At 50.3% G+C, this 24,087-nt stretch overlaps 2 protein-coding genes across 5 annotated transcripts in view; one reads left to right on the top strand and one right to left on the bottom strand.

Annotated features, from left to right (window-relative positions):
* MAP7D3 (MAP7 domain containing 3) overlaps positions 1-10,031 on the top strand; it is a 39,261-nt gene extending 29,230 nt beyond the window's left edge. For all 3 annotated transcript variants that reach the window (XM_032227522.1, XM_032227523.1, XM_032227521.1), the window contains 8 exons: positions 1,830-1,965; positions 3,163-3,343; positions 3,657-3,761; positions 4,638-4,691; positions 5,610-5,688; positions 6,448-6,634; positions 7,011-7,306; positions 8,000-10,031. In XM_032227522.1, the coding sequence (XP_032083413.1) occupies positions 1,830-1,965; positions 3,163-3,343; positions 3,657-3,761; positions 4,638-4,691; positions 5,610-5,688; positions 6,448-6,634; positions 7,011-7,306; positions 8,000-8,007 (1,046 nt within the window). In that variant the 3' untranslated portion in view covers positions 8,008-10,031. The remainder of the gene's footprint in view (positions 1-1,829; positions 1,966-3,162; positions 3,344-3,656; positions 3,762-4,637; positions 4,692-5,609; positions 5,689-6,447; positions 6,635-7,010; positions 7,307-7,999) is intronic.
* A 2,296-nt stretch (positions 10,032-12,327) lies between these two features.
* Positions 12,328-24,087, bottom strand: part of FHL1 (four and a half LIM domains 1) — a 30,522-nt gene continuing 18,762 nt past the window's right edge. For both annotated transcript variants that reach the window (XM_032228667.1, XM_032228666.1), the window contains exons 2-6: positions 17,935-18,116; positions 17,135-17,312; positions 14,447-14,616; positions 13,058-13,244; positions 12,328-12,926 (exon numbers count right to left, since the gene is read on the bottom strand). In XM_032228667.1, coding sequence (XP_032084558.1) covers positions 12,772-12,926; positions 13,058-13,244; positions 14,447-14,616; positions 17,135-17,312; positions 17,935-18,090 — 846 coding nt within the window. In that variant the 5' untranslated portion in view covers positions 18,091-18,116 and the 3' untranslated portion in view covers positions 12,328-12,771. The remainder of the gene's footprint in view (positions 12,927-13,057; positions 13,245-14,446; positions 14,617-17,134; positions 17,313-17,934; positions 18,117-24,087) is intronic.

Here is a 24,087-nt window from a genome sequence, read left to right as displayed (position 1 = left end):
CTTAGAGATTCTTTTATTGGGCTGGTCACTGATGGCTCTTTGACAGTTCCTTGATTGGGGCATTGATCGTTGATCTGAAGTTGACCTCGATCTAAATATGCTGATCTGAGTGCTGATGATTGATAGAAGATATAAACTGACAGCAAACAACACTCCTTAATAGCACTGATGATGTTACCTAGTTGGGTTAGGAAACGTCTGCACCCAGGACCCCTCCCTTCAACCCTGAGCTACAAATATTCTCCTTTAAGTGTATTATAGCCCAAACTCCAAGAGAAAGAAGCATCCCCTCAAGTGTCCTAAGTCAACTGTCGGTTGATGGAACAATATGACCGTTCGCCTAATGTGCGCGGTTGGGAAAGCTGTCTGGGGAATTCTGGGAATTGAAGTCCACCCATCTTAAACTTGACATGGTTGAGAAAGACTGCCCTAGAGCATAGACCTCTAGTAAAGCGTCCAGTGTTGCATAGATATTTTTCACTTTGGTCCATGCGAGTTAAATGTTTGTAACCAACACACACACCCAGTTGGAGACATGGATCAGCTTCTCCTAAATTCTCCACTTCGATGGGCGTTTTCCAAGGAAACTTGTGTCTCTCGTGCCAGAAGTCGAATTCTTGAAAACTTTCTGAGATAACAGCAAAACAGCTTTCGCACCCAAGAAATCTCTCCATGGCCAGAGGTGCTTCTAGGCCAGTATTTCTCAACCTTGTCAACTTGAAAATGTCTGGACTTCAACTCCCAGAATTCCCCGGCTGGGGAATTCTGGGAGTTGAAGTCCAGACATCTTCAAGTTGACAAGGTTGAGAAACACTGTTCTAGGCGAACCTCTTCAACAGCCAAAGTGGTCTTTGGGGTGTGTGAAACTTCACCCTATTGTAAAAACCCGGCTTTTTCTTATTTTGAGATAATTCCTTATTTTGAAGGGAATTCAAAGCACGGAAGTAGAAAAAATCTACTACCTAGAACTTAAACCCATCGTATTTGATTATTCAACTTGGTTCTTCGCACACCATCAAACTTGGTGTGAGGCTCCTAAACGTGGGACTTGGTGCTTATTTGAAAGCCTTTACCATCACTTTCGGCATGCCTTATTTGTTTGCGTTCAGATCCCCTGGCCAGCAAGGAGAGACTGTGTTGTGACAGGTATTGGGGGGGGGGGGGCTGGGATACAAAAGCCAAAGCTTTCTCCTCCCTGTCCTGTCTAAATCAAGCTTCATTCTGAACAGAGCAGAGTCACAAGCAGTGGGAAGCAAATTCAGCACTGGACTGCCTTTGTATGACTTTGCTTAAGAGCCATGGCGGCTCAGTGGTTGGATTGCGGTATTGCAGGCTCATTCTGCCCACAGTTCGATCCGGATCAACACAAGGTTGACTCAGCCTTCCATCCTTCCAGAGTCGGTAAATTGAGGACCCAGATTGTTTGGGGGCAAGAAGCTCACATTGTTAACCTCTTAGAGAAGGTGGTAAAGCGCTGTGAATCTGAGTGCGAAGGAAGGAAGGCTCTGAAGCGGTATATAAGTGCCCTTCCTTCCTTCTTTCCTTCCTTCCTTCCTTCTTATTACCTTTTTCATTCTCCTTCCCGGTGGCACAGTGGTTAGAATGCAGTATTGCAGGCTAAATCTCCCCACTGCCAGCAGTTCAATCCTGACCACCTTAAGGTTGACTCAGCCTGCCATCCTTCCGAGGTGGGTAAAATGAGGACCCACATTATTGGGGGCCGTAGGCTGATTCGGTAAACCGCTTAGAGAGGGCTGTAAAGCACTGTGAAGCGGTATATAACTCTTAAGTGCTGTTGCTATTGCTAAATCCCTCTCTTATTTTTCCAGATGCGAGTGGCAAAACTCTTCCAGGGACCACAACTGCTGAAGAAGCATCGAAGATCTTGGCAGAAAAACGCCGCCTTGCCCGGGAACAGCGAGAGCGTGAAGACCAGGAAAAGCTTCAAAGAGAAGAGGAAGAAAGGTAAACGAGAGAGGGGTTCGTTTACCCACCCAGAAAGGTTTTTAATCAAGGTTTCTCTAGGGAGATTCTCTGACCCTAACCCCTGATCTCCTGGGATAAAGACTCTAAGAGACTTAGACAAAGATAATTGAATAAAATAGAAAGGTCCTCCTTTTGCTCCATTGCAGATCTTGAACCTTTTAAAATTCTAAATGGCTGATCAGTTAAAATTCAAAAACTGCCTTCCTTCTTTTAGAAAGGAGGCCTGAAGCATTCTCTCCTTTGGTTCTGCTGGCTGGTTAATTGGCTGATTGAGTGGTCAGTTGGGTTGATCGGTTGGGTTGACAGGTTGGTTGAGTTGACAGGTTGGTTGGGTTGACAGGTTGGTTGGTTGAGTTGGCAGGTTGGTTGAGTTGGCAGGTTGGTTGGGTTGACAGGTTGGTTGATTGGTTGAGTTGACAGGTTGGTTGATCGGTTGGGTTGACAGGTTGGTTGAGTTGACAAGTTGGTTGAGTTGACAGGTTGGTTGGTTGAGTTGACAGATTGGTTGAGTTGACTGGTTGGTTGGTTGAGTTGACAGGTTGGTTGAGTTGACAGGTTGGTTGAGTTGACAGGTTGGTTGATCGATTGGGTTGACAGGTTGGTTGATGTGGTTGGGTTGGCAAGTTGGTTGAGTTGACAGGTTGGTTGGTTGGTTGATTGGTTGGGTTGACAGGTTGGTTGAGTTGACAGGTTGGTTGATTGGTTGGGTTGACAGGTTGGTTGATTGGTTGAGTTGACAGGTTGGTTGATCGGTTGGGTTGACAGGTTGGTAGGTTGGCTGGGTGATTTGAATGGTTGGTTGGTTTGGGTTGGTAGGTTGGTTAGATGGTTGACTACTTGGTTGGCTTGACTGCTTGGTAGATTGGTTGGGTTTACTGGTTGGTTGATTTATTCAACATATGGCAAGCCACCCAAAAGCCTGGGCAGTGAACCCCCTCCAAATCTACAGTCAAAACAGTGAAAAGCATTAAAACACATCAGCCCGGATTCAAAACAACCCTAACCACAAACCCACAACAGGGGCTCCACCGACACACCCTCCCCAGGCCTGGGAACAGGAGGGCTCGGTGTTGCCAATGGAGAGGCCAGGCGTTTGCAAACCGGGCTGCACGAGGCTGGCTGGCCGGCCTGCCCAGGTGAGCTTTTACCCACCTTCCCTTTGCTTTGGGCTCTTAGAATCCGGAAGGAGGAGCTGGCCAGCTTAGCCCAGGAAAAGCAGGCGCAGGAGGAGGCCGCCCTCCGAGAGATGGAGGAGCTGAAGAGAGCAGAAGAAGAGGAGCAGCAGCAGCTGGCCGAGAAGGAGCGGATTCAGAAGGAGCAGGAAGAGCAGGAGAAGCTGGTGGAGCTTCAGCTGCAGGTTGGGGTCCCAGCAGGGCATCCTTTGCGGCTTGTTCAGCCTGCCCCCCCACCCTCCCTACGTTGGGCCACAATGTCCACCCAGGGAATTGCGGCGTAACGCCAAGCAGCAGTGGCGGAGTTAAATCCAGGCTTTCCCCTCTTGGGTGTGTGACTCGAACGCAGGACCCAAGTGAAGATTTGGGAGCTCCGGCTGTCTTTCGCTGCCGTAACCACTCCTGGCGTAACTCGTTGTCTGTAAATGACGTTCGGACCCTTTCGCAGAGGACAGGTTGGGGCCTGGGGAACTCACCGCGCCGGTTTTCCTCTTTTAGCGGGAAGAAGCCGAGGCAAAGGCTTTCGAAGAGGCCGAGAAACAGCGGCAGGAACGGGAGCGGATTATGCAGCAGAACCTGCAGGAGAGGATGGAGAGGAAGAAGGTAGGAGGCCCTTCCTCCTCCTCCTCCCCCTTTCTCCCTCCCCCTTTCTCTCCTTCCCCTTTCTCTTCTTCCTCCTCCTCCCCCTTTCTTCCTACGGATCCTCCTTTCTTCTCTTCCTCCTCCCCCTTTCTCCCTACTTGTCCTCCTTCCTTCTCCCCCTTTCTCCCTCCCCCTTTCTCTCCTTCTTCCCCTTTCTATTCTTCCTCCCCCTTTCTCCCTACATGTCCTCCTTTCTTCTCTTCCTCCTCCCCCTTTCTCCCTCCCCCTTTCTCTCCTTCTTCCCCTTTCTATTCCTCCTCCCCCTTTCTCCCTACATGTCCTCCTTTCTTCTCCCCCTTTCTCCCTCCCCCTTTCTCTCCTTCCCCTTTCTATTCTTCCTCCCCCTTTCTCCCTACATGTCCTCCTTTCTTCTCTTCCTCCTCCCCCTTTCTCCCTCCCCCTTTCTCTCCTTCTTCCCCTTTCTATTCCTCCTCCCCCTTTCTCCCTACGTGTCCTCCTTTCTTCTCTTCCTCCTCCCCCTTTCTCCCTCCCCCTTTCTCTCCTTCCCCTTTCTCTCCCTCCTCCTCCTCCTCGTTATGGAAAGTTGCCCTTTAAAGAGAACTCTTTCCCTTCTGCCCCCCTCACCCCCCAGCACTCAGCAGGAAAATTTATTTTCATTTTTTTGTTCCTGCTGCATTTATGGTATCCCCCATTTGAGAGCGCCAGGACACCTGGATTCCTCCTTCCCCTCTCTCGGTTTGCCCTCTCGCCAGAGCTGTGCGAGTCGGGTGAGGGGTTGGGCAGGGGTTTTAACCGGTGGGCTCCGCTACCCTCAGAATCCCCCTGAAGCATTCGGGGTCTGCGCCATGTCCTTCAAACGGAATTTCTATCCTACAGAGAATCGAAGAAATTATGAAGAGGACGCGGAAGGCCGAGCGAAGCGACGCTAAAGTGAGCATCTCTCTCTCTCTGTCTCTCACCGGGCAGCTGAGCTGCTTTGGGCCCTTAACTGTTGCCGGGGTTATTAATCTGCAAAAATAACTCCCACTCCCCCCCCCAGTCCCACCCACCCTTCGTATTGATCTGCCTCGACAGCAGGCACAAAGCTGGTGCATTTTGGCCTCCGAGGTGCCAGGAGCTTCTCAATGACACAGAGAGTTAATTGATGTCGTGAACATTGAGTTGAGAAGGTGGCTCAGTGGCCAAGGCGCTGAGCTTGCAGATCAGAAAGGTCGGCGGTTCAAATCCCTAGCACCGCGTAACGGAGGGAGCTCCCGTTACTTGTCCCAGCTTCCGCCAACCTAGCAGTTCGAAAATAGCAATAGCAGTTAGCAATAGCAGTTAGACTTATATACCGCTTCATAGGGCTTTCAGCCCTCTCTAAGCGGTTTACAGAGTCAGCGTATCGCCCCCAACAACAATCCGGGTCCTCATTTTACCCACCTCGGAAGGATGGAAGGCTGAGTCAACCCTGAGCCGGTGAGATTTGAACCCCCGAACTAGCTGTCAGCTGAAGTAGCCTGCAGTACTGCACTCTAACCACTGCGCCACCTGGGCTCTTAAATGCAAGTAGAGAAATAGGAACCACCTTTGGTGGGAAGGTAACAACGTTCCGTGCACCTTCGGCATTTAGACATGCCGGCCACATGACCATGGAGACGTCTTCGGACAGCGCTGGCTCCTCGGCTTTGAAACGGAGATGAATTCTGCTCCCTAGTGTCGGGAATGACTAGCACATGTGTGCGAGGGGAACCTTTATTTTTTACACTGAGTTGATTGATGGACTTAATCTCAGGCAGTTCTCGTTGAGCATGGATCTCATGCTCCCTCCTGCCTTGCAAAGGATCACTTTCCTTTCCTCTGTCGCAGAATGAAGACAAGTCGAATGAGGAAGATGAGGACACTGAAGAAGAGGAAGAGCAGGGTCTCGAAAAGCAAGATCAGCCGGGTAGGGGGTCACCTCTTTGTCTCTCCTCGCCTTTGCAAACCTTTGGAACGAGCTCCCCACAGAGATTCGGACCCTCACCTCTCTCCAGGCCTTCCGAAAAGCCGTTAAAACCTGGCTGTGTCGGCAGGCCTGGGGTCGATGAGTTCCCTTCCCCTCTCGAATTGTGTGGCTGTTGGTTGTTTTAAATTCCGTGTACTTTTTTTTGTAGTTCTTGTGTTCCCCCCCCCCCCTCCTTGGGTTTGTGCGCCGCCTGAGTCCCGCTGGGAATAGGGCGGCATATAAATAAAATGAACCTCGAACCTGGTGTAAACTCTCAGGCCTTGGGGAAAGAGTCCGGAAATACAGGTGGCCCTCGCCTTACGACATTCATTTAGTGAGCGTTCAAAGTTATAACGGCCCTGGAGAAAGGGCCGGTTGTTGAAGCATCTCCCGTGGTCACGTGATCAGCATTCGGGCGCTTGGCAACTGACTCGCATTTATGACGGTTACGGCGTTCCGGGGTTACGTGATCCCCTTTTGCGACCTCCCGACAAGCAAAGCCAGATTCCTTTAACCAGTGTGTGACTAACTCAACAACTGCAGTGATTCCCTTAACAACTGTGGCAGGAAAGGTTGTAAAAGGGGACACAACCCACTTAGCCGGAGAAATTTGGGGCTTGGTTGCGGTCGCAAGTTGAGGACTCCCTGTAGTTGGAAGCGCTCTCCGCAAGTCGCCCCAAATCCTCAACTCTTTTAACTCCCCCCCCCCCCCACTTACAGAAAAGTCCAAATGCGAGGACCCCTCCCTTGAAGACAGCCCGGAGGCCTTGTGCCGTTTCACTTTGCTGCACGAAGGCTCGAAAATGGGAGCGGACGACGTCTTCCTCAATGGGAACAAGCGGGAGGAAGAGGAGGAGAGGAGTGAGGATGGGCCCTCCCTGTATTTCGGCCAGTCAGTAGAAACCAGGTAAATGTCCGTAGAGATTGTCCGTCATCCAGGTTATGGTGGTCCCAAAGGTGCTTTTGGGGGGGAAAAAAGCAACTGGACTTCCTGTGTTTTTTTTTTTCTTTTGAAGAGGTTTCGCTTCTCATCCAAGAAGCTTCTTCAGTTCTGAGTGAATGGTGAGGAACGGAAGGATTGATAACTCCTTGCAGACAGCTGGTCATTTGCATCCTTTTAGAGATCTGACTGCATTAGGGTATTGCCGAAATGGTGACTGGTTTTCTTTTGAAACTTGGCTCGAGACTCATGAATCAATTAGGGCATCTTTCGGAAACCCGACACCGGGATGGTCTCCTGGTGATGAATCTCTCCGCACTGCCCTTCCCTCTTCTCTTCCCAGTATTCCAGCCAAAGGACCAGTCATCGAGAACTCGGAAATCCTGCAGGTGAACGAAGCCAACCGCCCCGTGGCGTTCATCCCAAATTTCAACGGAAAAACTTCCGCGTGGGATTTCGAAGAAATCATTGATCTCGGGGTGCATCCTAAGACAGGCAGGCTGAGTTCGGAGAGTCTCGCGGCTGATGTGCCCGGCCAGAAGTTCAGAGACGGCCCTCCGTTACCGGCAAGCCCAAAGCTGGCGTTTGAGGAGGACGGTGGCATGAATCCCTTGACCAAACCCATCGAGGCGGCATCAGGTAAGGGCCATTTATCGCTGCCGTAAAGATGTTTCTTCTGACCCCTCATATTTTCCCTACAGATACCGTGTTTCCCTGAAATCTTTTGACCCCTGAAATAAGCGCTTGGCCTTATTTTCTGGGAGGTCTTATTGTTTTTGAGGTGCAGGAGGCGGTCAGTGTGGTCACCTCATGGCTGCTGCTGTGTTGCAATATTTTCGGGGAGGGCTTGTTTTTAGGGGAGGGCTTATTTTAGCGCATGTGCTCAAAAGCCCAATTGGGCTTATTATCCAGGGAGGTCTTATTTGGGGGAAAACAGGGTAGTCCTTGACTTACAACAGTTCCCTTAATGACCATTGAAAGTTAACAAACAGCACTGAAAAAACTAAGATCATTTTTCACACTTACGCCCTGTTGCCGCCTGATTTACATTTGGATGCTTGGTTCACAGTTATGACAGTGGCAGCGTCCCCGGGGCCACGTGATCCCCTTTTGTGACCACCTGACCTGCCAAGTTAAGTGGGAAGCCATACTCACTGAACGACAGCTGCGGCTAACTTAACCATTGCCGCGATTCACTTAGCGAGAAACATCATAAAAACGAGGCGAAAATCACTTTAAAAACGTCTCGCTTAGCAGTTTCGATTTTGGGCTCAATTGTGGTCGTAAGTCCAGGGCTACCAGTACTAAAAGCCTGCTCTCGCTTTTGAACAGACCTGTGAACACTACAACCCCGGAAGGCTCCTGGTGGCTACGCAGGGATGCGCGGGGCTCCTCCCGGCGGGAATGTCTCGGTTTGGAAAAAGAAAAAGCTGCTTGTCGACTTCACCTCCACGTTTCTCTCCGCGTCACCCGCAACAGCCCCCCCCCCCAATCGGCCGATCCGGCGTTGCCCCTCGAAGCATCGCAAAGCAGGAAGGGGGGGGGGGGCAGGAGTTATGTCACTGTTGCTTTATCCGCACTCTTTAAACAAGATTTTTGCTTTTTAAAAATGAAATAACCTCTTGTTCTCCTTTGGATGTAATGTTCTGTCTGTTAGCTGTTGGTCCTTAATATCCCTTCCTGTTTTCGCCCGTAAACACAGCGGCTTGTAACCGGAGACACTTAACAAGCTAGCTATTCACCCAGGATGCCCCCGTCTGCAAGGTTAACCGCGGTTTAATCCGATGTATATTTAAACAAAAAACAAAACCCGGAGCCAATGTCATGCGCTTGTTGCTCCCTCCCTCCCTTTCATTGTTTCGAGGGAGCGACGGTTACTTCGAATTTAACTTGAATATCTGAAAACGTAGCACCTCACTCTAGAACGAGTCCATTTTGGGGTCAGATCATTTCTCAGCTTAACGACAAAAAAAAAATGGACGCCAACCTCTTGATTGTCTCTACCAACACTTGAAAACCAGCGCTTGTTCCGGACGGACGGGGGATTTTTTCAAAACTCAACAGGGCCCCCCAAAGTCGGACAGCGCTCCATTCTGTTGCCTTACGCAGCTCTCCCCCACCCCTCTCCTCAGTGTTGCAAGGGGGGAGGCTCGATGGAGACCACTCCCCGCAAAGTTCGGCTCACCAGCAGGAGGTGGGTGTGAAGACCAGCCCCCTAAGACCCCCGGGGGGGGATGGTGTTTGTGCAGGGTGCAAGGAAGGAGTCCTCCAGCTGCAGAAACCCCCTCCCAGACCGCCTGATTTTAGAGGGCCCCAGAATATCTTGCTTTATTTATCTATTTTTATTCATGGATGCGTGGCCTTCAGTCGAGCCGTGCTGTGGTTTTCTTTTTCAAGATACCGCACACCGCAGCGTCCCCCCCCGTCCGGTTTACCAAACCGGGTGCCCCTCAGTTTGCGGGCGTGGCAGGGGTGGGAGAACAAGCCTCGTGGAAAACCCACCCTGAAATTCATAGCAGCCCCAGCCAGGAATTCTTGGCAGCCCACCCACCCACCGCCGGTCCCATTGGGTGGGTCGTCGTTCCAAACGGTTAAACCATCCCGCGGTTCGACATTGAACCTCCCCGGACCTGTTAAGTATTATATTTGTGTGTGAGAACACGATACCAGTATTAAACCCTCGGAAGGTGCTCGTTCCTCTCTGGGCCGTGTGAATTGCACTTCTAGCTTTAACTCACCGCTTGCCTCCAGCCGTTTGAAGCTGAGGCTACTACGTGTTCAGCCCAGCGGCTCGGTTTATTATTATTATTATTTTTGCCTAGCAAAAGAAGGAATGAAGCTTTCTGCAAACACGTAGAAAGGAGAACGGTCTTAGACCCACGTCCTGCTTCTCTCCCCCCCCCCCCCAAATTCCCAATCTCTTCAAAGAACTGTTCTCACGAAACGACTGTGATTTCCCCCCCCCCTCTCAAACCCTTTCTTTGCAAGCCTGCTCCTCAACCTCTTTTCAAGCCCAGATGTTCCCCGTGGAACCGTTTCTGGGAACGCACACAACCTGGGGAGGGTCCCTCCCCATTAAATTGCCCAAGCCAGTCTCCTCCTTGCAGGCTTCCCCCCCCCTACCCCGCCCCCGGAATCGCCAAGGTTTTAGAATGAATTTCCCCCATAGAGCAGTGCCTTAGGTGGAACTAACACATATTATTTTTATACGACATCTTTAGGATCCCGACAAGAGACAATCGTTCTAACATGCATGCAATGATGACGCTCCTGTTTTTTTCCGCGCAAACTGAGGCCCGTTGAATGCTTTGTTAGTTGTATGTAAATACGTATGCACTGTTAATAAACTTTGCAATTGGAAGGGCTTTCTGGTGGCGAGTGGTTATTCCGGGGCGAAACACCCCCCGAAATGTATTTCGCTTTCAAAAAAATAAAATGGGAACTATTATCACTGAATGTCTACGGAGATTCTCAGTCATCCCGTTGTCCCAAGACATCAGTGAGGCAGAAGAACAGCTGGAGCCTGTTCCCAGTGTGCGCATGCAGGGGTCGACTTGGGAGTAAAGCCACAGATGGACAATGAATGGCCCCTCCCAGAGGAAATAAAAGAGGAGCGAAAGGGGAGTGGAGTTTGCAGGAGACCATTAGTTCGCTTCATTGGTCCGTGACTCTCCGAGACTCCTTGCCAAGTTTTGCAGATCTCGGCCTGGCAGCTCTCCAAGCCAGATAAGGTCTGTGACTGTAAATCCTCCCTTGAAAGACTTTGCTGGATGCAAATGAGCAGAACTCACAGTCAATTAATAAAAGAGTTTTTTGTCGGGACAAGGAGTTTGCTTCAGGCTCTCGGGAAGCCTCGGTCAAAACAGAAACAAAACCTGGTTTTAAAATTGAGGACATCCCGGTGAAGGTTTTGTTGTAGTCAGCCTCATTCTGGATGACGGAAGAGCAAATGTTTGAGCATCGACCGGTTTCAAGGGATTCGACGCCACATGAATCTCCCGTTCTGTATCACAAATAATAACTAGAAAACACCACGCCGAGTCGAAGTAAGCAGTAACTTCCTGTTTATTGGAGGAAAGGCCTTGGTACAAGAACAAGAATTGCCGTTACGTCACCCTTATCTTTCAAATCTGCCCGGGGGAGCTCCTCCTGTGCCACCTCTCGGGCTGAGAACGATGCCCACGTCGACATTTTTTGGGGGTGAACCGAAGAAGCAACTAATCTGGCGACTTGCTTTTCGCTTTCCAGCAGAGTTAAAAGTATTAAAATCGATGGCTAAATAAGGTTATTCTAAAGTCAGCAGTGGCCGTTCCCGGAGGTTAGAAATGCTGGTTAAAATAAGCTACCTATTTTGCGCCCGCTCTCTGCATCAGAGGCAAGGAAAAAGGGGTGGGTGGGGGATTGGTTGCGATCTCTCGTGTGGATTAATATGGATGCAAACCCAAGAAAAGCAGTGAACCATTGTCTGAGCTAGCAGCTTATAGGGTGGAGTCAGATGGCCACTCAGATCAACAGGTAGTCCTCGGTTTACGGCCAGAGTGGGGGAATCAGGCTTTCCCTTGCTGAACAAGGCAATTGTTAAATGCCTGGTTTTTACGATCTTTTTTGGCGCTTGAGCAAACCGTCGTTAAGCGAGCTACGTGGTCGCTGACTTTGCTTATCAATGTCAAAACGGTCGCTAAGCGGATGGTGGTAAGGCAAGGACCACCTGCGTTCCTTTCAACAAAGGGGCCGCTTTCTCTGAAAACTGGAGATGGGAGGAGAGCGTCCACTGTTTGCTGCTTAAGAGTGTCTCAGCACGGACAAATTCAATATTTCAGCGTTTGGGTTAAAAGACATGGAAATCCTTGAAGCTCTCAACATTGTGTGTTTTATAAAAAAAACCCAGTTAATTGTGTTTATAAAAAAATGATTCGGGGTGAGCACCATCGCATAGAAGGGTCCTCGGACCACAATATCCGCAGCCGTTGGGAGCCGAAAGCTGAATTTAGCCGCTGAGAAAGCTGTCCCACAGGTGCAGCATTGTCTCCTCTGTGGACCAGGAATGTTTTCAATGGATGTCCAAGAGAAGAGAAGGGCCTTTCCAAAAACAATAATAATAATAAGGTGCCCACAAGGGGGCTGTAGAAAGCTAAGGGCACACGGAGAGAACAAACGGGCACCTCTTCTCCAATCCCCTGGACATCTGGTTTTCTCCAGTTACCAAGTCCTTTCCTTTTTTCCTGTGGCTTTGCAAACAGGATGTACCCCAGGAAGGGAGATGGGGAATTGCTCTGGAAAAAAAGCAGCCATGTGAACTCACCCTTGCTGAGCTGCTAGCCCCCTAAGTGGCCGATAGAACAGAATAGAATTTTATTATTTGTATGCCGCCCTTCTCCGGGAGGACTCAGGGCGGCGAACAATTCAAAAGCGGGAACATAAAAGCGAAATACAAATAATAAAAATAGGCAACAGTCGCACAACCATACATGTCGAGAGGGGAAGGGAACTCATCACCCCCAGGCCTGTCGGCAAAGCCAGGTTTTGACGGCTTTCCGGAAGGCCTGGAGAGAGGTGAGGGTCCGAATCCCTGCGGGGAGTTCATTCCAGAGGGCCGGAGCTGCCACAGAGAAGGCCCTCCCCCGGGTAATAGCCAGGTGGCATTGGCTGGTAGATGGCACCCGGAGGAGGCCGACCCTGTGAGATCTAATGGGTCTGTGGGAGGTAATTGGCAGCAGGCGGTCTCTCAAGTACAAAGTCCGATGCGCAAAGCCCGGAGTGACTCTACGTGGAACGTGTAAGATGTAGCCCGCCCCTCTTCAGGAGGGAGCAGAGAGCAGAGCTGGCTGCTGCAGCTAGTCAACCTTTTTATTAGAACATGACCCGCAGAGGGAATTGAGGGGGGAAAGAGGGAAGAGGAGGGGGTGGGAGAGAGGGAAGAGCCTTAACATCCTTTAGAAAAGCAAAAAAAAAGAGGGGTGGGCTTGGGGAGGAGCTACAATGCAAATGCCTACAGCCAGGCCACTTGCAAGCTGAGGCGGGAGGCGGGTGGGGGTGTCTCCAAGCTGCTATGCGGGAAAGAGCGGAGCGTTTCCTGCTGCTGCCCTTCGCTTCGCCGTCCCCTTTTACAGCTTCTTGGCGCAGTTGGGGCAGTAGACCTGCTCCAGGTGGAAGACGAAAGGCTTGTTGGCCAAAGGGATGGAGCACTTCTTGCAGTTGAAGCAGTACTCGTGCCAGGAGTGGCCCTCGTGGCTCACCACGTTGGTGCCTTTCCCAAAGCCTAGAGAGGACAGAGAGAGCGTCGCAACGGTTAAGGAAGCCGTTGCTCCTCCCGGGCAAAGGGAGACCGAGGAGGAGCCTGCCCACCCCGTGGTTCACCTGGAACCCTTCGGCTGGTCCTCCGTGGCCTACCTGTAATGGGGTTCTTGCAACCGTTGCATTTCTTAGCCACGAAAGACTTGTAGCAATCCACGCAGTAGAACTGGTCTTCCACCGCGGTGAAGCGTTGTCCGCCCAGCTTCTTGGTGCAAGTAGCACACACGAAGCACTCGGCATGGTAAGGCTGGTCTTGGTAGGAGACGCCTCCAGAGGTGATGGCCTTAAAAAGCAATCAGACAGAGGACCATTAGTGTGGAGTTCGGGGAGTGGAATAAATGTGTTAGCATCGAGCCCAGAATTCACAATGAGAATGTATCTGCTGGATGAAACTCCGCACTGGTGACAGGAAGAGCATCTGGCCAGTAAACAGTTCCATTCAGTTGCCCAGACTCCACCCCACAAGGGGTATTTCAAAGAAGAAGAAGATGATGATCATTGAGGCCAGAATTCCCCAGCCAGCCATGAATCATAGAGTTGGAAGGGACCAGAAGGGTCACCAGTGTTTCTCAACCTTGGCAACTTTAAGACTTGTGGACTTCAAGTCCCAGAATTCCCCAGCCAGCCATGAATCATAGAGTTGGAAGGGACCAGAAGGGTCACCAGTGTTTCTCAACCTTGGCAACTTTAAGACTTGTGGATTTCAAGTCCCAGAATTCCCCAGCCAGCCATGGATGATAGAGTTGGAAGGGACCAGAAGGGTCACCAGTGTTTCTCAACCTTGGAAACTTTAAGACTTGTGGACCTCAAGTCCCAGAATTCCCCAGCCAGCCATGGATGATAGAGTTGGAAGGGACCAGAAGGGTCACCAGTGTTTCTCAACCTTGGAAACTTAAAGACTTGTGGACCTCAAGTCCCAGAATTCCCCAGCCAGCCATGGATGATAGAGTTGGAAGGGACCAGAAGGGTCACCACTGTTTCTAAACCTAGCCAGCTGTAAAACTTGTAGACTTCGACTCCCAGAATTCCCCAGCCAGACATGAACGATAGAGTTGGGAGGGACCAGAAGGGTCACCACTGTTTCTCAACCTAGCCAACTTTAAGACTTGTGGACTTCAACTCCCAGAATTCCCCAGCCAGACATGAACGATAGAGTTGGGAGGGACCAGAAGGGTCACCAGTGTTTCTCAATCTTGGCAACTTTAAGACTTGTGGACTTCAAGTCCCAGAATTCCCCAGCCAGCCATGAATGATAGCGTTGGAAGGGACCAGAAGAGTCACCTGGTCCAGTGTTTCTCAACCTAGCCAACTTGCTGGCTGGGGAATTCTGGGAGTCGAAGCCTACAAGTCTTAAAGTTGCCATGTTTGGAGTTCTGAATAACCTAAGTGACTTTCAACTTCATATTTTCATATCTACAGATGGGAAACAGAGAGGAAGCATTAATTGAACACAAGAAAAATGCAGCGATGGCGCCCGAGACTTACATTCTTACACTTCACGCAGTTCTTGGCAAACTTTTGCTCGTGGCAGGAGACGCAATAGATCTCATCTCCTTTGGGGAAGAAGCTGGCGGTGCCAATCACTTGCTTGCAATGGCTGCAAATGAAACAATCCTTGTGCCAGACGGTCTTCTTGTATTCCACGTTCTGATCACCTGGGGAGAGAGAATGGGAGGTCCAAAATGCAAGATCTCCAGAGCTGTTAAAAAAAAACAAAGCCTGGAATTGCCACTAGGGGTCCATCAGACCATTGGTGATGGCATCCCTGGAGAAGAAGGTCCCTGCTTTTAATCACAGGGTACTCCAGAAATTGGAGAGGGGTGGAGATATTTTCTTGCTTTCTCTCGCATTCCAAAATCCTTTTGCACTTAGAAGGCCCAAGTGCCTATCAAGAAGGAACACCAGATTGATTGATTGATTTATTACATTTATATGCCGCCCTTTTCCCCAAAGGGGACTCAGGGCGGCTCACAATTCAATCAGGGAAGGGGGTATAGACAGGGGGATAAAAAAGACGAGACATAACAATACACAATTTAAAAACACACAACAGCCATACCATTCGAGAAGGGGGGCAAAAGCTCTTTAGCCCCAGGCCTGTCGGAACAGCCAGGTTTTAAGGGCTTTGCGGAAGGCCTGGAGGGTGGTGAGGGTACGAATCTCCACGGGGAGCTCGTTCCAGAGGGTTGGAGCAGCCACAGAGAAGGCTCTCCTCCGGGTAGTCGCCAGGCGGCATTGGCCGGCGGATGGAATTTGGAGGAGGCCTAATCTGTGGGATCTGATCGGCCTATTGGAGGTAATTGGCAGCAGGCGGTCTCTCAAGTACCCAGGTTCAATACCATGAAGGGCTATTATAAGTGACGACTAGCGCCTTGAAGCGTATCCGAAGACCAATAGGCAGCCAGTGCAGCTCGCGGAGGATAGGTGTAACGTGGGTGTACCGAGGTGCACCCACAATCACTCGCACGGCTGTGTTCTGGACGAGCTGAAGTCTCCGAATGCTCTTCAAGGGCTGCCCCATGTAGAGCACGTTGCAGTAGTAAATTGCAGAAGAAGGAAGACATGGAGAGTATCAGAAGATCTCATCCCAACCTACCATAGAATTAGCAGTGACAAGGTCCACATGGAGCTCTACCATCTAGCTTTTCAGGATGCCTAGATTGGCATTTAACTTTTCAGGGATAGCAATAGCAATAGCAGTTAGACTTATATACCGCTTCATAGGGCTTTCAGCCCTCTCTAAGCGGTTTACAGAGTCAGCATATTGCCCCCAACAACAATCCGGGTCCTCATTTCACCCACCTCGGAAGGATGGAAGGCTGAGTCAACCTTGAGCCAGTGAGATTTGAACCGCCAAACTTCAGCTTTCAGTCAGCTGAAGTGGCCTGCAGTGCTGCACTCTAATCACTGCACCACCTCGGCTCCCATGCTCTAAAGCAGGGAAGGCAACCTACACCATCTGAAGGACAGTCCAACATCATGGCTGCTCTCCAAATCTGGGTGGAGACAGGTCCCATTTGTGGACGGGGTGTTTTACGGGGTGAAAATAGATGCCTTGTGCATCTGCTTTAAGGCCCATTTTGCCCCAGCCACACTCCTAAAACCCAGCATGCAAAGCGGGTCTTGTTTGGTCCTATTTAGTTTTGGGGGGCTGGAGAAGACTCCTGCGGGTCCCTTGGACTGCAAGGCCATCCAACCGGTCAGTCCTAGAGGAGATCAACCCTGACTGCTCCTCAGAAGGCCAGATCCTGAAGAGGAAACTCAAAGACTTTGGCCACCTAATGAGAAGGAAGAAGGACTCCCTGGAGAAGAGCCTCATGCTGGGAACGATGGAGGGCAAAAGAAGAAGAAGGGGACGGCAGAGAAGGAGGTGGATGGATGGAGACACGGAAGCAGCCTGCATGAGCTTCAATGGACTCCAGAGGATGGTAGAGGACAGGTAGGCCTGGAGGAACATTGTCCATGGGGTCATGATGGCTTGGACATGACTTTGCAACTCACAACAACTATCTATCTATCTATCTATCTATCTATCTATCTATCATCTATCTATCATCTATCTATCTATCTATCTATCTCAAGTACTTTGGCTACCTAATGAGAAGGAAGAAGGACTCCCTGGAGAAGAGCCTCATGCTGGGAACGCTGGAGGGCAAAAGAAGAAGAAGGGGACGACAGAGGTGGCTGGATGAAGCAGTTGGCGTGAGCTTGAATGGACTCCAGAGGATGGTAGAGGACAGGAAGGCTTGGAGGAATGTTGTCCATGGGATCGCGATGGATCGGACACAACTTTGCAACTAACAACAAACGTTTGGGGCATCTGTGGATGGCTTTCTCCTGTAACCTTAGTTGGTCTTACGAAAGACCCGTCAATAAGGTTTAATCCTTGAATGAGAAGAAAAAAAACCCAGAAATTTCCAGGTCTGTAGATTATTTGGGGGAACTCAAAATAACTAATGCAAATGACAAAAACGTTTTCATAATTGGGGGCGCCCAGGAAACCATCCTTAACTCAGAAAAGAGTTCACCCTTCCTAAGCCACAGTGGGTTGGGCTCAGCCCCGAGAAGTCTTCTTAGACCTTCACATGATGGATGAAGCAGCCCACCTCTCCCACAAGGTAGAAATTGCTCCGGGAAAACAACACACACACCGGCCCCTCCTGGCACCCTCACCTGCCACAATGGGCTTCTGGCAGCCTTTGCATTTCGGCGCATCTTCGTTGGTGGTGCATTTGTTACACCACACCTTGTTGTTCTCCTTCAGCATGAAGGGCTCGTTGACCAGGGATGCGGAACACTTGAAGCAGCGGAAACAGTTGTCGTGCCAGTAGCGGTTCTTGAAGTGCAGCTCCTGCGTGAAGAAGACAGAGCGGTTTTGCAAGGGGTCTTTGTCCCAGGGGCAAAATAAGGGGAGTCTGCTCACCCCAACCTCCTGGGTGCAATCAATCTAGAGAGGAATCTGAGAGCAGGAACGAAGTCTTCTGCACCGACAATGGTCCAAGATTGGATGATGGAGCCATTGCAACTTCTTAATGATGTGTTAATCTAATGGTGTCCGAACTTGGGAACTTTAAGACTTGTGGACTTCAATTCCCACACCCAATTACCATTATCGGTTCTCCCAGAACCGGTTCCAAACCGGGAACAACCCACCTCTGCTACAGAAGGAGTCGAATCTGTGTCTCCCTTCACTACTCTACCAAACGGGACCCCACGCTTACAAAGCAGAGCTAAATGCACTGTACAATTGTAAGAATCAGTTCCAACGTGGTTGATTATAATATCAAAAGTGGTCCCAACCCAACAAGGCCCATCAACCAACTCAACAGTCACAATCTCTCACTCGAGCTGCTCTCTTGTCAGGACAAAGAAAACCCCACGTCATTGTCCAAAGGACTCCAGACCCAGGCTGGAGTGAGATGTGAGGGGTTGGCTGTTGCACTTGGGGGGCATTCCAACTTTATCCCTCCTACCTTGGAATCGGCCCCAATGGGCTTCCGGCACTCGGCGCAGGTGTTGGCGCAGAACTTCTCAAAGCACTTGACGCAGCAGTGGCGCCCTTCCTTCTGCACGTACTTCTTCCCATGCAGCGCGGCGCGGCAGTAGTGGCAGTCGAAGCGCTCGGACATGGTGCCCACGGTGTAGCTGCTGGGACCTGCAGAGAGGCAGAAGGCAACATGGCAGAGTTGAGGGCCAAGGGCAGCCTTGAGCACCCCAAGGGGGGACATTATTCAAGCCAAGACAACGGTTGGCCCCAGTGATGAAATTCGGATTTTTTTTACTACCGGTTCTGTGGGCGTGGCTGGGTGGGCGTGGTGTGGCTTGGTGGGTGTGGCAGGGGAAGGATACTGCAAAATCTCCATTCCCTCCCCATTCTGGCGAAGGATACTGCAAAATCCCCATTCCCTCCCCATTCTGGGGAAGGATACTGCAAAATCCCCATTCCCTCCCCATTCTGGCGAAGGATACTGCAAAATCCCCATTCCCTCCCCACTCCTGGGGAAGGATACTGCAAAATCCCCATTCCCTCTCCATTCTGGGAAATGATACTGCAAAATCCCCATTCCCTCTCCATTCTGGGGAAGGATACTGCAAAATCCCCATTCCCTCCCCACTCCTGAGGAAGGATACTGCAAAATCCCCATTCCCTCTCCATTCTGGGAAATGATACTGCAAAATCCCCATTCCCTCCCCACTCCGGGGGAAGGATACTGCAAAATCCCCATTCCCTCCCCACTCCTGGGGAAGGATACTGCAAAATCTCCATTCCCTCCCCATTCTGGGGAAAGTTACTGCATAATCCTCATTCCCTCCCCACTCCTGGGGCCAGCAAGAGGTGGCATTTGCCGGTTCTCTGAACTACTCAAAATTTCCGCTACCGGTTCTCCAGAACCTGCTGGATTTCACCCCTGGTTGGCCCTGTTCTCATGAAGAAAACGTATGAGGAACAGTTGCAGGAACTGGGCCTGGCTAGTCTAGTGAAGAGAAAGATTAGGGGAGACATGATAGCAGTCTTCCAATATTTGAGGGGCTGCCACAGAGAGGAGGGAGTCAAGCTATTCTCCAACGCACCTGAGGGCAGGACAAGAAGCAATGGGTGGAAACTAATCAAGGAGAGAAGCAATTTAGAACTGAGGAGAAATTTCGTGACAGTTAGAACAATTAATCCCACTGATTAACTAATTATTGACTAATTATTATTTAGTTAGTAATAATTAATAATTATTATTTAGTTAGTGGGATTAACAATTAATCCCACTAACAACTTGCCTCCAGAAGTTGTGAATGCCCCAACACTGGAAGTCTTTAAGAAGATGTTGGATAGCCATTTGTCTGAAGCGGTGTAGGGTTTCCTGCCAAGGCAGGGGGTTGGACTAGAAGACCTCCAAGGTCCCTTTCAACTCTGCTATTGTGTTGTACTATATTAAGCTTCTTGGAGTGGGACAGGATTAACTCATCATGACCAGATTAACATAGTGTGACAGGGATGTAGACACAATGGGGATTCTGTCTACTATATTGCGCCTACTACATTGTGTAGTAGACAATGCAATAGACGCTATGGGGATTTGGTCTACATTGTGTCTACTACATTGTGTCTTCTACAACACTACTACAATACTTTATACTATTACTACATTTTAGGATTCACTGGAGGAAACGAGACAAGCATATATTTTCGCGTCGTCAGGGAGCGCTAAAAAAAAAAACCCTCTCCCAGCTCCTTGTCTTCTGCTGATGTTCAACAAAGCCACATCCACAAGTCAACAAAAAGGTTGTTTTCATCCAATTATTTCTGACTACTGGAACAGAGCAAATGTGGATTCCCTCAACCCACCCACATCCGGGGAAAAAGGAGGCAGGACCCAACTGCTGTTAGCCACATCCTTCCTCTCTGGTTCATAAGGACCGGAAACTTGATAAAGCTGCTGCTATCCTAGATAGATTTCAAGAAAGGGGATGTAGCAGAATAAAAAAAACTGACACATTAAAAAAAAAGTCCTCGGACATCTTGTGTTATTGGCGAGAAGAGAGTTGGGCTGAGCAATTTCCCATGGTCTTCCGTGAGAGCCATAAGCACGTGGAAAGAATAAAGGGGAAAAGAAGAAGGTGGCTGGCTGGGAAAGATGGGAAGTTGCAGCTTCAGGGTTGAGGAAGTTCATGGAATGTTCCCCAAAACTCAACAGGCTCAGAAAAGTTGTGGGGGGGGTGTCTCCGAATTTAAGACCGTAGTTGCAAAGATCCTGTAGATATGCTTCTCGTTGAAGTGTCAGGCCTGCAGCCATCTTTCCTTTTGGGTCTTGGGCCTGCCACACTTTCTATTATCCTACTATGCATTTTCTATGGTGGGAAAATGGGAGGGGGGGATTGGACGGAGTTAGATAATAGGTAGCCATAACAACATTCTTTCTAGCAAGCCAAGGTCATCATCCTTTGTCTCTGCACCTGACCAGAACTGGATGGGTGGAACTGCCAGCATGGCAGTGGGAGATTGGAGCTGTGGGTGTGGGGGACAAGATCTTGGACTTTCAACTAGGCGGGGAAAACCGGGAAGCTTTCAGATTCGGGTTTTCCCAGATGTGCCAACATGGCTCTCTTGTTCAATTGGAACGTTGAGGAATCCTTTGCCTCGGACTCTGATTAAATTTCGGATGCTATTTGGAACCCTGACATCAACCTGACCATGGTGCCAACAGTTTCTTGATGCCAAGAAATGGTTTATGACCGCAGCATCTGGCTGGAGGTCAGGTTCTAGGAGGACCGAGTTCTCCCTTCTCTTCCTCTGGCCCAAGCTTCCCAACACGTTAACCTTGAACTGCCTCTTCCTGTCAATTCAGGCGTCCGTCCATCATCACCATCACCTCTTTGGTGAAATAAGGAACCCCGGAAATGCACAGACTTTTGTGGCTCCTTCTCTCCCAAGTCAGTGGTGGGTTCCGGATCCCGATGCAACTGGTATGGTACAACGGGGTCCGGCGGCAACCACATGAATGCACGTAGCGCGCACATGCTTCCTTACCTGCGACGCTCCAGCTGCTCGGCGGAGCATCGCGCAGGCGCCGTACACTGTGTGCATATGCACAGGTGACCCATTTCCTCCTAATACAGGTAAGGAGCTCAGGCGGGCGGGTGGGCCCTCTGGAGCACCGTACCGGAACGGTATCCAGGAAGCGTTACGCCCGTACTGGTGCGTACCGCCTGTAACCCACCACTGTCCCAAGCGCTCTCCCAGAGTCGATCTTTGGGACCGATGTATGCCTTTTCCTAAAGCAGGACTAGATCTAGAACCCCAGACTGGGCTCCCAGTTGAACAACCACCGTTCCTCTGACCATTCATGGGATGATCGTTGGATCGCTCCGGAACACGCCAGCAACGCCCAGCAAGAGCAGGGAAGGGGAAGAAAAGCAAAGCGAGAACTCTTTAGCCAAGGGTGTTAATTGCCAACTCATTCTTCCCCTCCCGCCGTCTAAAAATAGGCCAATTACTCCATTGTTTCCTTGACTCCCCTGGCCTTCCACCGCGTTGCTGCTCGCAATTTGACCTGGCTAAATAAAGAGTGTTGTATCATAGCAACGGTATGCAGGCGCATTCTCTTCGCCACAGGCGGGAAGGGAAGGGCTGATAAGGGGGAGCACAAACAGACACACAGACACATACACACAGTAGGAAGTGTGTTCCGGAGATTTTGCAGTGTCCTCCACCAAAGAATTCCTTCCAGGCACCAGCACTGGGGGGGGGGGTGAAGACACCCCCGGGGCGAGATGGTCTTCTTTGTGGTCCTCCAACATGAAGGAGGAGGACTGAATGGAAGAGTGTGGGTTTGTGTGGGTTTAAAGCTGGAAAGCAACTGGAGCCGTTACACAAAGTTCAGCGGTGGTTTTGTGAACTGTGGTTGATTGAGTCGGCCGCAACAGGGTGGGTTTGCCGTGTGGGTTAAGCCTGGTGGGGCATCTCAGCCAGTGATGGGGAACCTTTTGGAGGCCGAGGGCCCGAACTGCAACCCGAATCCACTTATTTATCGCAAAGTGCCAACACGGCCAACTAATCGGAATAATGAGGTTTTACTATCTAAAATAAGGATTAAACAAGGCAGAGTTCAGCTAATGGTTCTAAGAAAAAGGTGATAAATGCCCTTTTCTGCCCCTTCACTTTCCCCCCCGCTTTTGAAATATTATGTTTAGCAACAATAAAAAGAAAAACTTTTGTATAATCATTTGTCTCTTCCCCACTCTCTCTTCCCCTCCATCTCTTCTCCCTCTCTCTCTCCCTCCCTCCCTTCCCCTCCCTCTCTCTTCTCCCTCCCTCTCTTCCCCACCCTCTCTCTTTCCCTCCCTCCCTCTTTCCCTCTCTCCCTCCCTCTCTTCCCCTCCCTCTCTCTTCTCCCTCTCGCTCTTCCCCTCCCTCTCTCTTTCCCTCTCTCCCTCCCTCTTTTCCCCTCCCTCTCTCTTCTCCTTCTCTCTCTTCCCCTCCCTCCCTTTCCCTCCCTCCCTCTCTTCCCCTCCCTCTCTCTTCTCCTTCTCTCTCTTCCCCTCCCTCCCTCTTCCCCTCCCTCCCTCTTCCCCTCCCTCCCTCTCTTCCACTCCCTCTCTCTTCTCCTTCTCTCTCTTCCACTCCCTCTCTCTTTCCCTCTGTCCCTCCCTCTCTTCCCTTCCCTCTCTCCCTCTCTCTCTTCCCTTCCCTCTCTCTCTCTTCTCCCTCTCTCTTTCCCTCCCTCCCTCTCTCTCCCTCTCTCTCTCTTCCCCCCCTGTGGGAGAAACATGTTGGAGCTGGGCTGGGGCGACAGGACAGATGCCCACAGAGAGGGCTGAATGCCACCACTGATCTAAGCCAAATGGAAAAAGACCACCAAGCAGGCCAGCCACCCTCCGATGAAGACTTTTCTCCTGGGAATTGAGCCTCTTACGGTGTTTCCAAGGAAGATCTCTCTGCTGTCTGGAATGGCTGTTTTTTGTTTTTTTATGGTGCCCGCTGAGATTACGCGTTTTCCTTCTCTAGTGTTTTAGATGTGTTTCTAAGCCACGGGGTTAAAAAAAAAAAAAGACGACCGTCTTAGCCATGCATCTACAAGTTTGGAAGGGCATAAGATCCGCGCCTGAGATACTTGGGGAGAAAAACTGCAAAGCTGCACAGAGACCCACATTTGATTTACAGTCTTTCTTTGGTCTCTCTTGAGGCATTGCTGAGAAAAAGAGAAAGCACTTTCCCAGGGGAAAGAGAAAAGAGGAAGGAAGGAAGGAAGGAAGGAAGGAAGGAGAGGAGGGGAAGGAAGGGGAGGAGGAGGAGAAGAAAGAAAGGAAGAATGGGCAGGAGAAGGAAGGAAGGACAGGAAGGAGGAGAAGGAAGGAAGGGGAGAAGGAAGGAAAGAAGAGAAGGGAGGGAGGAAGAAAGGAAGAGGAGGAGGAGAAGGAAGGAAGAGGAGGAGGAGGAGAAGGAAGGAAAGAAGAGGAAGAGAAGGAGAAGGAAAGAAGAGGAGAAGGAAGGAAGGAAGGGCAGGAGTAGAAAGAAGGAAGGGGAGGAGGAGAAGGAAGGAAGGAAGAGAAGGAAGGGAGGAGGAGGAGGAGAAGAAAGAAAGGAAGAATGGGCAGGAGAAGGAAGGAAGGACGGGAAGGAAAAGGAAGGAAGGACGGGCAGGAGGAGAAAGAAGGAAGGGGAGAAGGAGAAGGAAGGAAAGAAGAGGAGAAGGAAGGAAAGAAGAGGAGGAGGGAGGGAGGAAGAAAGGAAGAGAAGGAAGGAAGAAAGGAAAGAAGAGGAGAAGGAAGGAAGGAAGGGCAGGAGTAGAAAGAAGGAAGGGGAGGAGGAGAAGGAAGAGAAGGAAGGGAGGAGGAGGAGAAGGAAAGAAGGAAGGAAAGAAGAGGAGGAGGGAGGGAGGAAGAAAGGAAGAGGAGGAGAAGGAAGAAAGGAAAGAAATAAGAGGAGAAGGAAGAGAAGGAAGGAAGGAAAGTGTGCATGACAACCTCCAAGAACAAAATATATTCTTTTCTGAACATCTAAAAATCCAGTATTAATCCAGATGAGCAGAAGATGAAGCAGATGCTCACTAAACATCCCAGGGAGCCAAAAAAATCAACAACCAACTATCCATTATTCACTATTAATGTTCCTGCTAAGACAAGTTTCTAGCCCA

Source organism: Thamnophis elegans, chromosome 12, assembly GCF_009769535.1.
Source record: "Thamnophis elegans isolate rThaEle1 chromosome 12, rThaEle1.pri, whole genome shotgun sequence".
Lineage (NCBI taxonomy): Eukaryota > Metazoa > Chordata > Lepidosauria > Squamata > Colubridae > Thamnophis > Thamnophis elegans.
This window is presented reverse-complemented; position numbering and strand designations above follow the sequence as displayed.